The sequence below is a fragment of the Barbus barbus genome, assembly GCF_936440315.1.
Source record: "Barbus barbus genome assembly, chromosome: 2".
NCBI lineage: Eukaryota > Metazoa > Chordata > Actinopteri > Cypriniformes > Cyprinidae > Barbus > Barbus barbus.
The window spans coordinates 42554835-42572553 of NC_136730.1; the positions used below are offsets into that span (position 1 = coordinate 42554835).

General features: G+C 35.2%; 1 protein-coding gene across 1 annotated transcript in view; it reads right to left on the reverse strand.

Annotated features, from left to right (window-relative positions):
* Positions 1–9177: 9177 nt before the first annotated feature.
* Positions 9178–17719, reverse strand: part of adgra3 (adhesion G protein-coupled receptor A3) — a 45240-nt gene continuing 36698 nt past the window's right edge. The window contains exons 15-19 of the mRNA XM_079433842.1: positions 16302–16426; positions 14988–15111; positions 14661–14806; positions 13314–13409; positions 9178–11400 (exon numbers count right to left, since the gene is read on the reverse strand). Of these exons, the coding sequence (XP_079289968.1) occupies positions 9951–11400; positions 13314–13409; positions 14661–14806; positions 14988–15111; positions 16302–16426 (1941 nt within the window). The 3' untranslated portion in view covers positions 9178–9950. The remainder of the gene's footprint in view (positions 11401–13313; positions 13410–14660; positions 14807–14987; positions 15112–16301; positions 16427–17719) is intronic.

Genomic DNA, 17719 nt, shown 5'->3' on the forward strand with positions numbered 1-17719 from the left:
TGCTGCGCTGTTTTCATACGGGACGTCAACTTTGGAAAACGGATATTTAAAATGAAAAGATTTAGTGCTAAATAGTTTTTTTTTTTTGCATTGTTTGTTTTTATCCCAAATGCATGTATATATATACAACTTATTACATTTTATGTACACATTAAAATTTTATTTATAATATTTAAATTATTTTATTTATATTTGATCATGTAAAATATTTAATATATTTAATTTTAAAACAAATAATATTAAGTATTTCATATAAAATTAAACATTATATGAAATATAAATATAAAGTTACATTTAAATATTATATATTATAATATAACTATAGGCTATTGCAAATGTAGCAATTGTTAGTCTGTATATAGTTACAGTTGAACCTAAATTTGAACTTTTAAGCAAGTTTTTATATATTCAATATATGATTGCAATATAATTTATATTATTTGATATATTTAATATACTATATTAAATATGCAGTCTAGTATATTAGTTAAATGCATTTGTGCCCAAAAGTAGAACTCCTAAGCAACTAAATGTACTGCATTACTATCATTGCATTAAAAAGAAGTCTTTTTTGGGAAAAAAGACCGAATATGTTGATGACTCACACAGATTTTTGTCTTACACCTGTGGTGTTTCTGCAAGGACATCTGCGTGAACAGGAGGGTAACTGATTTCACACATTTAGCAAAAATCACCTGTGGACCAGTTCATTAAAAGTGATTTCAAAAGAATAAAGTTGAGAAAAAGTCAGCATCACTGTTGGATGTTTTTTTTTAATCTAATGCAATGAAATTCATACCACGGGTTTTATCCGAATAGGTTTTGGAGCGACTATATGTTGTTCGTTCCAACAGTAACTTTTACATTGCACTAGAATTTGGATTTGACATGAGTCTACAGCATGATGGTAGCCTATTGTACCACCATATCTTCTCAGTTTGAGACTTTATATTCAAGAACTGCCAGTACTGAGTAGTACTCAGTGAGTACACACTGCCACGCTCAAGCTTGATATACCGTTTCTTGGGGAATGGAAAAGAGTATATAAAAAGACAGCTCAGAACTCAGCAGATGGGATTTGACATTTCTGACAGCTTTTGGACTGACAATATCAGGCGTTTACACAAGCTTGCAAATATATTTTCACTAATTTACCAGTGCTCAAGATGTTGTGCTGATTTATTTAGACCTAATACTGATCCAACAACAGTTATCTATTAGAAATGGTGTATAAAAAGAAGAATAAATAATTTAATATCGTCATCATCTCTTGAAAATGAAATTAACATAATAAATTAAGCATCTGCAATCAACATCTACTACCCAAGCTGTGATAATGAAATGCTGGTGAAAGGAAATGAAGAGTTGGCGAAGATGTAGGAGGTTAAAACTCCTCACAGGAGAAATTAAGCATCCACTAGGCAAACTTTATGTCTTTCAGACAAGAGGATAAAGAAGGATTTGGCTCTATTTGTTCAATGCAGTAATTCACAGACTCCATCCCACATTTGACTGTACTGTATAGTGGGCGCGTACAGAGATTGTAGCCTGGAGACTGAGAAGATAATGTCTGAACTATCAAGTGTGATGAGCTTATGTAATACAGATGTCCACGTTTGTGTCCATGAGGACTGAGGCATATAGGCAGAACATGGGTGTTAATGTAGACATGACATTGAGGAAAACACACAACAATGAGATGCATGGTGATGCAAACAGCAAACCTGAAATCGTTCAATTAGTATAGTATAATGTTTCACTCAAACCTGCTCATTTAGTATTTCTGTTGTCCTCCTGCACTGGATATCCTGCAGCTCTGACAAGATACAATTCAGCTACAGATAATTAGCACCGAAAACAACAACAGAAATAAAAAGCAAATAACTGACCTGGCAATAGATAACCCGTGTCTAACATAATATAATATAATTAGTGCTATCAAACAATTAATCGTGATTAATCACATCCAAAATAAAAGTTTTCGTTTACATTATATATGTATGTGTACTGTGTATATTTATTATGTATATATAAATACAGTATATATTTTGAAAATATTTGTACACAGTATACACACATATAAACAAACTTTTATTTTGGATGCGATTAATCGCGATTAATCGTTTGACAGAATTCAATATAATATAATATTTAATGCAACCGTATGTAGCTTTGTGTAATTCTGTGATTTTGAGCCTCCTACAGTTGTGTAGAATTCACTGTCATAAATTTATTATATATCGGAAAGATGCATGTTCGAGTTTACATCTCACATTCCTTGTTTGTTTTATTTGTTTGTTTTGTTTTTGATACAGAATATAAAAAAAAGACCATTTCAACATTTCCTATCTCAATCTCACAATTCCAACTTTTTTCCTCATAACTGGAGGTTTATATCTCACAATCCGATGTTTTTCACAAAATTGTGTATCTTGTATCTTGCAATTCAGAGTTTATATCTCCCAAAAACTCAGAATTGTGGAATAAAAAGTTGTAATTAGCTTTTTTATTTCTTCTCAATGGCAGAAAGCTGCCATAGTTAGTGAGGAATCATGGGAAGGAAGTAGAATCCATTTGCCTTAGAAGTCGTCGTATTATCAGAATGAATTTGAAACGGTCATTTATTTATTTTTTTGACTCAAATTTTGGCCAGAAGCGATGGTTTAATATTAAAAATAAATTTTCAGCAATGTTTATTTTTTATTTTTGGAGGAACTATTTCTTTAACGTAGGTTCGAGTCTGGCCTGTAATGTGTTTGATCCCATTTCTCCTCTCAGCCCAAACATCTCCTTTCACTCTTCACTGTCCGTCAATAAAGCCACCGTAAGCTATTCACTTCTTGTTTTCATGTCAGTGGTTGACAGATTAATTATGACACTCATTTCAAAAACAATAGTAGGCTGACAGGGAAACATGTCAACTACTTTGTGAACACAGCTCCCAGAGCAAAACTAATCCAGCCTTCGCCAAAATAGCCATCTGTGCAGTTGGACACCGAACCCATCTAGAGTCTCTGGTCTGCTGTAATGTCTTCTGTCAAACTTGATGGATCTAAAATCTGAGACATAAAGTTTGACTTCCCTTCTGCTCTTGTTTGTTTATTTCCCAGGACATATTTGTAAGTTTGCAATGTTTTCTCATTGAGCACAATATAGCTGGAGAGCAGTGTCATGTTCCAGTCTGACAGCTGCTTTATATATATATATATATACATACATACATATGCATACATACAATAGAGGCTCTATGTAAACGGGTAGTTCAATTGCTGTTAATTTACCCACCCTCAGGCCATTCATGATAGGTGACTTTTTTCTTCAGTAGGACAGTAAAGAAAATTGAGCTGAAACCGTGGTTCTTGATGATTCTTAAAATGCAGTTACATCACATTTACATTGTAATAATATTTATAATAATTATTATTAATAATAATATAATTCATTATTATTATTATTTTCATTTACAATGTAAATGTAAAGTAAATGTAAAAGTGAGTTCAGTGTCAATCCAAAGAATGAATCGACATTATCGAGAGGTAAACCATCATCAAAAGTAATATTCAAATAAAAAAAGAACAACAATGTCGCGTAAAGAATTCTGAATTTGAAACCAATCAGAATTAGTGGTGTATGTAACAATGTCATCGGCATAAAAATGTACAGAACAATTCAGGCATATTTGACGTAATTCGTTAATAAAAATAGAAAAAAAGTAGTGGTCCCGGGGTAGAACCTTGAGGAACACCTTTTTTCAATAATTACATAATTAGACTGAAAAGCTTGAAAAACAACATATTGATGCCTATTATGAAGATAAACATTAAACCAAAGAAGGGCATTTTCAGTTAAACCAATAGCATGTATATTAATTACATTAAACATTCTATTATAATTGATTAAAAAATGTTTCTCAAAAATTTGTTCTTTAATAGAACAAATAATAGAAACGGGATGATAATTATTCACATCAGTGCAAACCAATGGCAATATATTGAGGTCTTTTGGAGCAAAATGATCCGTCGGTGCAACAAATTGAACTTTGTTTATATTACATGACAAATGATCACGTTTAATGAGTTCGGCATCAGTTCCAGCATGCTACATGTTTGCTTTAAACAGATGGTGACCTAACTCCAGATCTATACACCTGTGTTCACAATCCCATCCCATCATGTGTTTTGGGAGTAAGACCTCCATGATAATGGTGTCAGGTTTCCAGAATGATTGTCTTTGACCCCTGGCCCATGTTTTGCTTGAGGAGCCGGATGAGAGAACATGGCGTAATTTATCCTCATCATTTATTAATTCCATATCCATTAATTTCCCATACCAGATCCATGATCCTGATCCACGATCCACCTCCATATCGACATCCTGCTTCTGCAAGTCTCAAATCATCACGGTGCATTAAAGAATTATAACAGCAAGTGCAAATGGGTCTGCTTGTCATCAGACGCTCTTAAAGAGCATATTATCACGGAAAATATGACTTGAGTACAATATTCACATGCATTACAGAGGAGGAAGGTTTCATATGATATCCGATTACATGTCTGCTGCTACTGACATCACGCCTAATTAGTCAGCTGTAGGTAACTACATTCATTCCTACACTTTAGTCAAGCTAATGCTATCAGGCACAGATGGGAAAGCATGGAAGATATCAATCTTCATCTCTGAGACGAGCCTTAAACACACTGCCAGATGCTTCTAAAGCACATTTGCCAAAAATCTAAATATGCAAATAATTCAAAGCTACTCTGACATATTCTGATATGCAGCTCTGGTGAGCTATATATATACTTTTTTTTTCAGGATTCTTTGATGAATAAAAAAAAAAAAAAGAAAATTAAAGAACAGCATTTGATTTAAGATTCAAGGGCAGGCTTTGAGATGGTTTAGATCCTACCTGTCCAATCGCTACCACTTTGTTCATTTACATGGGGAGTCATCTCAATTATCACCAGTAAAGTATGGAGTACCACAAGGATCTGTCATAGGTCCTCTGCTATTTTCAATATACATGTTGCCCCTTGGTAATATTATTAGAAAATACCGGATTAGTTTTCATTGTTATGCTGATGATACTCAACTATATATCTCAACAAGACCAGATGAAACTTCTAAACTATCTAAACTAATAGATTGTGTAAAAAATTTAAAAGATTGGGTGGCCAATAATTTCCTCCCATTAAATTCAGATAAGACTGAGATATTACTTATTGGAACAAAAAACAGTACACAAAATCTCTTGGATTACAATTTGCAACTAGACGGATGTACTGTTACGTCCTCTAAAGGCAAAAATCTGGGTGTCATATTAGACAGCAACTTGTCCTTTGAAAATCATATTTCCCATGTTACAAAAACAGCATTCTTCCATCTAAGAAGCATTGCCAAGCTTCGAAACATGCTACCTGTTTCTGATGCAGAAAAGCTAGTTCATGCATTCATGAGCTCTAGACTGGACTATTGTAATGCACTGCTAGCTGGTTGTCCTGCATCTTCAATAAACAAGCTACAGATAGTCCAAAATGCTGCGGCTAGAGTTCTTACCAGGTCAAGAAAATATGATCATATTACCCCAGTTTTACAGTCTCTGCACTGGCTACCTATTAAGTTCTATATCATTTACAAAATATTATTACTTGCCTATAAGGCCCTAATTGGTTTAGCTCCTGCGTTCCTAACTCGTCTTCTACCACGCTACAATCCAACCCGCTCCCTAAGGTCGCAAAACTCTGGACTTGTGGTAGTACCTAGGATAGCAAAGTCCACTAAAGGAGGTAGAGCTTTTTCACATTTGGCTCCCAAACTCTGGAATAGCCTTCCTGATAATGTTCGGGGTTCAGGCACACTGTTTAAATCTAGATTAAAGACATCTCTTTAGCCAAGCATTCACATAATGTATATATCTTATAATCTTGTACTGCAGTTATATCTGATCAAATGTACATTATTATTATTCTTTAGCTTGGGTTGAACAAATCATTTTGGCTTAGATGGAACAGCAGCTACGCTAATTATGTCTCTATTTGTTTCTCTGTTTCTGCCACGGGATTAATATCCCATGGTAACTAGGAATTACAGAAGCTTCAGTCTGGATCCAACCCTTAAATGATCTGAGATGACCGAACACCTGAGGAAAGATAATGCCAACCCCTCAGAGGACCTCAGAGGATGTCAAAGCTCAGACAACACACAGAATTACCAAATTTTGCCATAAATTAAATATATTAAGGTTCTGCAATATATAAATATATTGTGGAAACTTAATTACATACATACATATACACATATATATATTTTTAATAATTGCTTTCCATTCATCAGAGAATTCTGAAAAAAATATAACTAGTTGCAAAAAATAAAAATGAAAATTAAATTGTTTTTTTTTAATGAAAAATAAAAATTAAGCAGCACAACTGTTTCCAGCACTTATAAAAAAAAATCTGCATATTAGAATGATTTTTGAATTATCGTGTGACACTGAAGACGGGAGTAATGATGCCAAAAATGTAACTTTGCATCACAGGAATAAATCATTTTAAAATATACTAAAATATAAGTTATTTTAAATTGTAATAATATTTCACAATATTAGTTTTTTTCTGTATTTTTGATCATCATATGCAGCCTTGATGAGCATAAGACTTCTTTAAAGAACTTCTTTAAAAAACATTGAAGACTCTTTTTTTCTTACAACAATTAATTTTACTGTCCCCAAACGTTTGATATGTATTAAGTCTTTCTAGATCCACATTTAGTGTCAAAAAACGCAGACCTGAAGCACTGATGAATTCTAAAGGGCATATGGGACAATAGAAAAACACTACAATTTAACTCACACAGGTTGGCACATTGTAGTTTTGTCGGATCATAAGTGCTCCATGCATAATTCAAACCCTTTTCTCATTGTCACATTCAGGAGGGGCTGGCAATACATCTCTGTCTGCAAGAAATATGCTTTTAATATATCATTAGTGGGCTGAAAATGAAGAACATCTTCTCTCTTGTTCATCGTTAAGTCAGATACAGCAGATCACATTAATGGATAAGTTCAGTAAGTTTTGAATGAATTGTTCCTATACATGACCTTCACAAAGAAGTTAAGTTCATGGGCTTCAGCTAAAACACACACTTTATAACAACTTTCAGGATTACTGACCGTTGGCTGCGATACTGGGGAAGTGGATTTCTGCGACATGAAGTGGGCATGTCACCCATGAATCCATCTGGACAAACTCACTGGACATCAAATGAGAATCAACAGCTCCATATGGTAAAACAAGGTCAGTGGAACAAACACTCTCACAAACTGATCCCAACAAGAATCTCCGTTTCATAGAAGTATATCATTTTACCTTTACATGCGTCTCTTGCACTGAAACATCTTGTGTAATTACATATACACACATTATATTGTAGTAATGAACAAGTTTGTGCATTTGTGGTTGATGTGCACCACACTTTTGAATTTAATAATTTTTAGTCATGTACATTTGAAGTCATACATGACATTTTTATACTTGAGAATACTTACTGGAAAAGGTTCAATAAATTGCACTTTTGTTGTCTGATTCCTAAGAAATAATTATGTCAATGTTTCTTTTTAAGAATTTCAGTAATTAAATGCAGCCTTTTTTATTATTAATTATGATATCAAGGCAATTTCATAATCATCATTTTTTTTACAGATTCCTTTCTTCCTAGGAAACAATGATTGGATAAGGATCATTCATTTTTACTTTTAAACTGTGCTATCATAAAGTAAAAAAAAAGAAAAAGCTTTTTGAATATATTATAAAAATGTAATTGAACCAAAATTATTAATCATCATAATCTTAACATTCATATTTACATCCTAGGCAGGTACTTTTCTCATCACAAGAAAAGAATCAGCTCTGTGCAAAAATCCATCTGCGTATTATGAAAGCAATAATCTCAATTTTCTTCAATGTCTCGAGCACTATTGAAATACGGCCTAATTTAACAAAGAGAACCCCCTGCGGACTTCATTAGTACCACTAAACTCACAAAGTATTGGTTGTTAAAAGAAAATGCTAAAAGTTGCATTCTGATCCACTATTTTTAGCTACAAGTGTATGCAAGTAAAGCATTATTCTATTTTGCTTCACTCGATCCTGTATTATTCTGCCGGGAAGAGCTCGAGAGACTTGTGGCAAGTTAGACAAGAAGGGGGTAGGAAAGGTGAGGCTGCACTACAGCAATTATATTCCCGTCACCGCTAATGATGACAGGCAGCCCGACCGGAGAGTCAGCCATCAATCACTGCGTGGGCATCCGACTCTGGAGGCAGCGGCCTACAATTCTTGCCCATCGAACTGGTTCCAGCAAAGTGGAGGGGAAAAAAGAAAAACAGGCAGATATCAAGACCTGCACCTCAATTAGAGCCTCTATGAGACAGACATAATGGCACAATGTGATCCCAATTACTCCAAACACCGCAAGACCTAGAGGAAGCTCTCTGATGAACACACCTCTGAACTCAGAGATGAGATGAAGTGGGCTGCGCAAAGATTTTTTATTGACGGCCGCAATTACGTGAAAACACAGAAGATAAGAGATTCAGCCAACATATACTCAAAGAGCAGCATGTCATGCATCTTCACACACAATGTCAGAATGAAATACAAAATGGGCTTAAAGGAGCGCAAATAGACCACTTATTGAATTTTTGTAGGTATTTTCTCAGATTCTGAACATTATTCTTTCTGGAACTATTTTTAAAAACTGTACCATTCGGATCAAAATAATAAAATATGAGAGGAAGCTCTCAGATTAACTCCCCTTTGAACTCGGAGATGAGATGAAGTGAGCTGCGCAAAGAGATTTGTTTATTATTTGACGGCCGCAATTGAACACAGTCTTATTTGCTATGTGAAAACCCATTCGAATACGAGATTCAGCCAACATATTTTCAAAGGGCTGCATATCATGCATCTGCACATATATGATGCAGCCAAGTGGGAAACTATGTATTTGTAGGTATCTTCTCAAATTTTGCAAGTAAACAAAAAATATTTTAGGACCTATTGTTAAAAACTAATCAAAATCATCAAATAGGCTTCCAATTACTCAAAACCACAAGGCCTAAAGGAAGCTCTCAAATGTGGGGGTCTGAACTCACCTTTGAACTCAGAAAGGAGATGAATTGGGCAGCATAAAGAGATTTTTTTTTTATTTGATGGCGGCAGTTGAAACACAATCTTGTTTAATACAGCATGTGAAAACACATTTGAATACAAGACAGTCAGCCAAGATATTTTCAAAGGTCAATATGTCATGCATCTTAATGTACAAAATGCACTTAAAGGACCATTTACAGACCGACTATAATGCAGCCAAGTGGGAAATTATATAAATTTGTAGGTATTTTCTCAAATCTTGCACATAAATATTACAGCACAAATTCTTTCAGGAAGTATTTTGACAAACTGTACCATACAGATCAAAATCATACAATAAGCTCCCAATTACTTGAAACCGCAAGGCCTAGAGGAAACTCTCAGATGAACTCACCTTTGAACTCAGAGATGAGATGAAGTGGGCTGCGTAAAGAGATTTTTCTTATTATTTGATGCCCGCAATAGAACACAATCTTCTTTACTGTGTGAAACACATTCGAATATAAGAGTCAGCCAACATTCTCAAAGGGCAGCGCATCATGCATCTTCACATACAAAACGTCAGAATAAAATACAAAATGGGCCGAAAGGATATAAAAATAGACCATTTGTAGACTGACTATGATGCAGCCAAGTGGTAAACTATATGAATTTGTAGGTATTTTCTCACATAAACATTAAAACGCGAACTCTTTCAGGAACTATTTTTACAAACTGTACCTTTCGGATCAAAATCATAAAATAAGAGTTTCACAGTTACATGTAAAAGTCCAATTTGTAGTCTCTGAGAAGGGAATCTCGCTACACAGTAGTTTCATGCTTCCATAAGCCAGTCTTAATATTCCCAGAACTCTCCATGTTCAGAGGCGACAAATTCTGCAGCCTCTCTGAGTCTTTGGCAGGTCCGTTTTGGCACGCTAGGTTCAACCCGTAAGACTTAGGCTGCACCTCCAGTTCAACAGCGAGGGGCTGTTTTGGACAGTCTCTAGTTTGGCTGGTGACGTCGGTCCCCGATCCATCCCCTCCTCCGACTAAGCCTCCATTACTGACGCCATTCCCCACGCTGTTGCTGAGCCCGTGCCCAAAACTGTTACCCGGCCGGACACCTCCACCTTTGGCGAGGTGCCGCGAGCGGCGGGGCAAACTGGCGCTGGCGTCGCTGCTGTCCTGTTGAAGTTGGCCCTGCTGGCGCTCCCGATAAGCTAAATACGCCGCCCGCCGACTGTTACGAGCCTGCAGGCTCTCGTGATGATGGTGGCGCTTGTGCGGGACGCTTTGTACGCTGCCCTCCACGCTGGTGGGAACATCATATGAATACTCACGCAAAACTGTGAGCCTACTGGCCCGATGCACTCTCGTACGGTTCTTGTGGTGTCGCCCCGAATGCCCATTGATGTTTGCATTGCCCGTTCCTGGAAGATTGTTGTTGTTGACCAAATTGGGCCGATATTGGACCTCGACTGGTGCGACATGCATCTTAATCTCAGTGTCCACTGAATGTTCAGTCAAGCTGTTGTCCAATAACGCCGTCCCATTGGCCGTCGAAGGGGCTGCTTTGCATTGAGCCGCTTCCACTTGCAGATTGGTCAGTTTACAGCCTTGGGTGGAGTTACGGACGCTTGGTGCACTCTTATTGGTGCATGAGGATTCAGCGCTGCTGGCTGGACACTTTGCAGTTTCGCCGTTTCCTCTTGCCGTCAAGACAGAGCCTCCAGCTCCCGCGATTGGCAAGAGCAAGGAATCGATCTGTGCGGCGTAGTTACGACGAACCAAGCAACAAGCTCGTGACCAATGGCGCCGCATGTCCTGACGGTTCACGCAGTGGTGCGCCACAAGAAATGCTCCGAGAGCCAAAGCGGCAGCGCCAAAGAGGCAGGCGAACACCAAATCTACCGGATGCTCCTGGGACACCGCAAGAGCACCAAACACCCACAGAGCGGCATAAAGCGCAAGAGACCCTGCCACACCAATGAGCTGGGCCACAAAAGTATGTTCGTTCTCCAGAGCCGACATCGGGACAGGTTGCGCAGTGGCTGCGGACGAGGACTCCAGGAGGGCCGGTGTGATTTCGGTCGCTTCAGCCACAGAAAGGTGCTGCTGCTCCTCAGATTGATCCTTGAGCTCGAAGCGGCGCTCGGGGTGCCGGCGGAGCTGAATGAGAATGCTGAGGAAGTACATGCAGTCCACGAAAACAATGAAGGCTGCCGGGCCGTAAAACGCACCAAGACTGGGTTCCCATGCCATCCAGCAGCTGCGGAAAAGACAACAGATGTTTTTTAAAGTCTACAGAAATGAAATCCTATTTATTTTCTAAATGCATGTTATTGTTCTTAAGTGAGCCATTAATCTGAGTTTGTGTTGCAACAATTTTGCTGACTTCGTAGTTGTTAATCAAAATATCAGAACTGGATCGTCCAGTGAAAATACAGACTTCTCTCTGATGATGTATGCGGGACTTCTCCAAAAATGTAGTCAATTTTAAGCTGCCCCTTTACAACAACTTCAAGCTCATTCTGAACTGAATGCTTATATTGTGGTTTAACACTCAAAAAACTAAAATGCCTTCAAAAATGATGCATTCAGATAAAGCCATTTGCTTACAACACAAATTGTAATGGTTGATTATTTCCCATAATATGAGGATGATTATTGTCGTTGATTTTAATCTGCCAATACTTAGTGTAATTACACTTTAATAATAAGTGAAATTAATTATCAACATGTTCTTAACTTACTATATAACTTACTATAAGTTTAGGGTTAAGTTTAGTATTAGTTGCTTTTAATTATACATTATTTACTGTTATTAATATCAAATACCTGTAAAATGTTAGGGCATGTAAAAGGCATGTTAAAATAAAGCATTAACATTATTATTATGCTGTTCTAAGAGTTCACATTGAACATTCATATACACATTTATCTAGGGATGTTCAATTATAACAAAAAAAAAATCAAAATGGTTGATTATTTCCAATGATATTATAATAGTGAATATTAATTATGTAATTATTATTTTTTGTCCAATCAGCAAAGATCATTAATATTAACATTAATATTCCTTTTATGCCATATAAGCCTCAAAGTTTGTATCTATTGCAATAATAATAATAATAATAATAAAAAGAAACAATTAAACTACTTACAAAAGTACAACGTAACTACATAAGATCTTTTAGTTTTTAATGTCGATCAATAGAATATGTTGGTACCGTGAGTGAGTTTGCATACTTTAAGACTAAGTCTACACATCTAAAACTGAGAACTTTTTTTTCCTGAGAACTACGGTACTTTATTGCTGTTTTATACTTCAGTAAATCAATGTCACATTGTCCTACTTGGCAGCATGAAAAAACAAAAAGAAATTTAAATTGTGCATAAAATATAGACAGAACAGCACTAGAACACTCCCATCTCGTTATAAATCACCGCAGCTGTCACTCACTGCAGGTCTGCGCTCCAAAAAGTAGTTTTTACATTAAGTATACATAAGTTCTAAAGTTTACACTAGTGGTATCAAGGGCTTCATATTATCAGAAAAGTAAAACACTTATGAGGCACTTCTGAGGTCTGTGATGCTCAGCAGAGCGGTTTTTCTTTTGTCACGGTAGCGTGAGATTAATTAAACCCCAAAGATCTCAGATGGTCTGGATTTTCAAATTAAACCACGCTGTTACACAATCCAAACAGCTGTCACAAGTGAAAGAAGGGAGCATGGGAAACCAACACACACTAGGTGGGGAGCCAAAAATAGAGCACCATAATTAGGTTCACACAGCTTCAGAAGGTCTAAACTGCTCTCTCCTCCATAAAGTATTATTCTGCACTTTACAGAGCATGGGCATTAGGCTCCAGCGATAGCAAAAGCAATTTCTCATGACAGAGAAAGACTATGAAATGACAGGAAGTGTTCGCAGGGGATTTGAAAAGCGCCTTAAGGCAGATACAAGCTGGATCTGTACAGTCTGTCGTTAATAGCAACGAAGTTAAGGAAACATATTCCACCATTGCATTTTGACTCAAATAGTTTACATGGATCCAAACACAAAAGTCTAACTGATAACACAACATCTGTAAATTACAATTAATATAGTTTTAAAAGTCCTCTAGCTTGAATTTTATTGAAAGGGATAGTTAAAAAGCACCTTAAACTCTAATACTTACTAAGGTGCATTGACTTGACTGCCGTAGTTTTTGATGTTAGCTGCAGCTGTTATTCCGCACACAATGATCGGTATGCCTCCACCTATTAGGTAGAATCTGTAGAAAAAAAACAACAGTTTCTAAACTTATTTAGTAAGGTATCACATATCCTCATGTTAGAGCAGTAATGCTGGAATACACTACATGACTTTATAAGATCTGAACATTTTTTAAGCACTAGGTTTGATACACTGGCTCTGACTTTGGCAACTAGTGTTGATATATATCCACTATCCAGATTGCAAATCATATTTGTCAATGTGAAATCAATGTGAATCTGGGCAAAAGTTATGGTGCGTATACCAGACTTAAAGGGATATTTCACACACAGACACACATCAGTGATCATCATCAATGTTGTTACTGGGAACTAAATCTATTAAAAATAATTTGCAATAATTGACACAACTTAAACTAAAATATAATACAAATATTAGATGAAAACTTAAACTTAAGAAAATAGAAAATTAGAAATGTTGCCTTGGCAACAAACTTAAAATCATTTTAAGTACTAAAATTATTAAATTACAAAATAAAAGTTAATTAGAAATATATTATTATTATTATTATAGTATAACATGACAAAAGCAAGTAAAAAAACTACGAACATTTAAACTAAAATAAAAATAAAAACTGAAAATATAAAATTAAAAACTAATTTAAAATATTAATAAATACTGTATAAATGAGGTCAACTGATTACTCATGTGATTATCCTGTAAATACTAGTGTTTCCGTGCCCTAAGATAGTTATGAGGCTAGATACTATAATACTACACCATCACTAGTGTGTGACTTACTTTCATAAAAAGAAGATTTTGAGAAATGTCTGTCATTTTTTTGTTGTCCAAACAATAGACACAATGGTCACTAAAACTCTTTGGTTACCAATATTAAAAAAAAAAAAATCTTTTGTGTTCCACAGAAGAAAAAAAAGTCAGTTTTGGGATGACATGAGGGTAAATAAATAACAGAATCTTATTTTTAGGTGAACTATCCCTATAAGGCAAATCATTGTAGAATACATGGACAATTTACCAAAAACAGCCCTGATTCTGTTGTATATTTACTGACACCAAGTGGTCAGCAGGAGAAATTTAAATGTCAAATTAAAGTTCTAGACTCTCTGTACCCTAAAATAGACCTCAGCATGTGTGCTTGCTCAAATATCGATCATATAAATACCGATATATATACAGAATCACATATTAATCATATAAATGATTAATCATTTACATCTATTATATTATCTAATTTACTTATTTCTACATTTGTTAGTTTTTGCATAATATTTTTCTTCTCCATTACCTCAGCATAGGTCTGGGTGGAGGCGGAGGCTCATCCAGCTCCTCGTAGCGTTTGGCTTTCCGCGTCACCTGTTTGTAGATGTTGCGTGCCGTTACGCCGGACCACAATGCCGTAGCCAGTGTAGAGTAATGCAACACAATCCCCACCTTCAGGACATGACATTAGTAAACACAAGAGCTCTCCTCAAGGACAACAAAAATGCTAATATTCTCAAAATAGTAATGTGAAATTGATAGCAGTACTGCCTATAAACTGAGAAACATTTATGAAGAATATGTAAATATTGCCACCCAAACTCTGTATATACACAGAAAAGCAGGCACATACCGCTTGACAAACGCTCGCGTTGTACGTTTGGTTGATGCCGCCCACAAACACAGCACAGGTGAGGAGAATATGTAAGCACAGGTTAACCAGCATGTGCCAGCACTTCTTACTTACACGCACCGACCTGCAAAGACACAAAATATCGCATTAAAACTTAACACCCAAAAATGAATATTTTCTGTTCATTTACTCACCCTCAGGCCATCCAAGATGTACATTAGGTAACTCGTTTTTCTTCAGTAGAACAGTAAAGAAGATTTTCACCTGAAATTGTGGTCCTTAGTATGTTGTTTTCCAGGGTTTTCTGTCTAATTATGTAATTATAGAAAAAGGTGTTCCTCAAGGTACTACCCTGGGACCACTATTTTTTTCTATTTCCTTTTAACAAATTACCTCAAATATGCCTGAATTGTTCTGTACATTTTTATGCCGATGACACTATTTACACCACTAATTCTGATTTGAATTCTTAAATTAATAAAATAAAATAAAATTAAATTAAATTAATTCACAAAATTAATACCCATGGCTCCTGACAATATACACTAGTCAACATTTGAAGTGGATCAAAACCTTTCATCAAAGTTGTCCTAAAACCAAAATGCGTTCTTGTCTTAGGACAACTTTTTGATCCACTTCAAATGTTTACTACATTTTTAAGGTCTTATGAATCAAAACGATCGGTCTGTGCAAGAAACTTATTATATAGCATATTTTTTATATAAAAAGAGGGAAATCTTTTCTGCAAAATTAATCTTTTGGACAGTTCGTTGCAATGAACTGGTTCAAATAACCAATTCACCTGTTCATTTACATATGGTGTCACCTCTATAGGCAGTTGTCTTATTAAAACACCTCTATAGGCAGTTATATTATTAAAGCAAGACTTGTAACGTGAATATTTTACTTAACACAAATAAAAACTTGTCCAAAAGGAGTCGTTGTTCATAAACCAGACATCGCTCTTGTGAAAGGGCTCAGGACTGCTTGCCTGAGGATCTGAATTACTGGTAATAATGTTGTAAATAATGCTCAATTTCTTGCAAAACCAATTGTTTTGCTTCATAAGAACCCAATATATTGTCAGGAGCCATAGGTATTCTTTTTTTTCGGCTCTCGAAATGACGGTAGCCATTGACTTGCATTGGCACGGTTTCAGCTAGAAATCTTCTTTAATTTTCTACTAAAGGAAAAAATACATCTTACATCCTGGATGGATTGAGAGTGAGTGAATTAAAAGCAAATGTTAATTTTTTGGGTGAACTATCCCCTTAAAAATAAACTGCATTTTTCATCACAAGCTCCAGCACTTACTTGTGGTGGTAGATGTAACTGACTATGACTGACAGCAGGCAGAGCACCAGGACGATGGCTGTGGCGTAGATAACAGGGTGAAGAGGTTCGAAGCTGTACGCGTCGTTCCCGGTCCTGTTCAGATCCTGTTAGACAAGAGCATTTCAGCGGATTATATTTGCAAATGCATTTCAACAGCCAATAATTCAGAATTTTTTTTCTTGTTCTGGAAAGGTGGGTGTTGAGGATGTGTGAAAAGATCTAATTACAAACAGGTCTAGAGTCAAAGGCTCACGGTACACATCAACCATGAAGGAAAACCAGAAGAAAATTGCACAGCAGATCAACCCAGCACTAACAAAAAAACTCTTGAAATAACAAGCAATTACATGACAAGAGGATGATGGGAACCCTGAAATGCATTACCTGTCCTGCAAATCCTTATTGTTACGTCTGGCTGCATCACAGACAGTATTTCACACATGAACTCTATCATGTAATGCATTTATATGCACAGTAAATACTGCTCAGCAATGTTATTTTAATATTACTTATATACTATCATAGTATTTAGTAATATTTTGAATTAGCTTTTATTTTTTGTTTACAAGGTCAATGTAACTTAAGAACAAGTTTTGTTCTTAATATTTCTATTTAGCGTTTATTTTTTTCAGTTTTAGTGATTTTAGTACTTCAAGGCAGCATTTCTACACTAGTCAACATTTGAAGTGGATCAAAACCTTTCATCAAAGTTGTCCTCAAACCTAAAACCAAAATGCGTTCTTGTCTTAGGGCAACTTTTTTGATCCACTTCAAATGTTGACTACTATAATTTTTGTTAAGGTTTTTCATCTAATAGTAATTATTATCTTTAGTTTTTGCTTTAGTTGAGTTAATTTTTTTTTTATATAATTTTGCTATGATATTTTTTAGTCTTTGTTAGTTTTTTCCTATTTTGCTATGAATTTGTTTTATTTTCGTTTTTAGAAATTTTAGCATGTCACTTTTATTTCCGTAGTTGTTAATGCAACATTTCTATTTATATGCATTATTTCAATTAACAAATCATTTAATTAATTTTATTAAGCACTTGTCATATTTGCTTTACATTTTATATAGATTTACAAAAATATGCTATGATCGCTTGTCATTTATATTACTTTTTAATGTTAAATTTATTTGAACTTATTTTACTTCAGTTTGTGCTTTATTTCATTTAGATTTTTTTTACTCATTTGAAATATATATATATATATATTATTATGTATTATATTAATAAATAAATAAATATAAATAAATAAATAAATAAATATATATATTTATATTATTATTATTTTTTTTTATTATTAAAATTTCCACTCTTATATCACTAATGACCACTATGATGTTTCTCACCATGGACCACAAAAGGAATTATCCAGCAAAATGTTCAGGCTCTT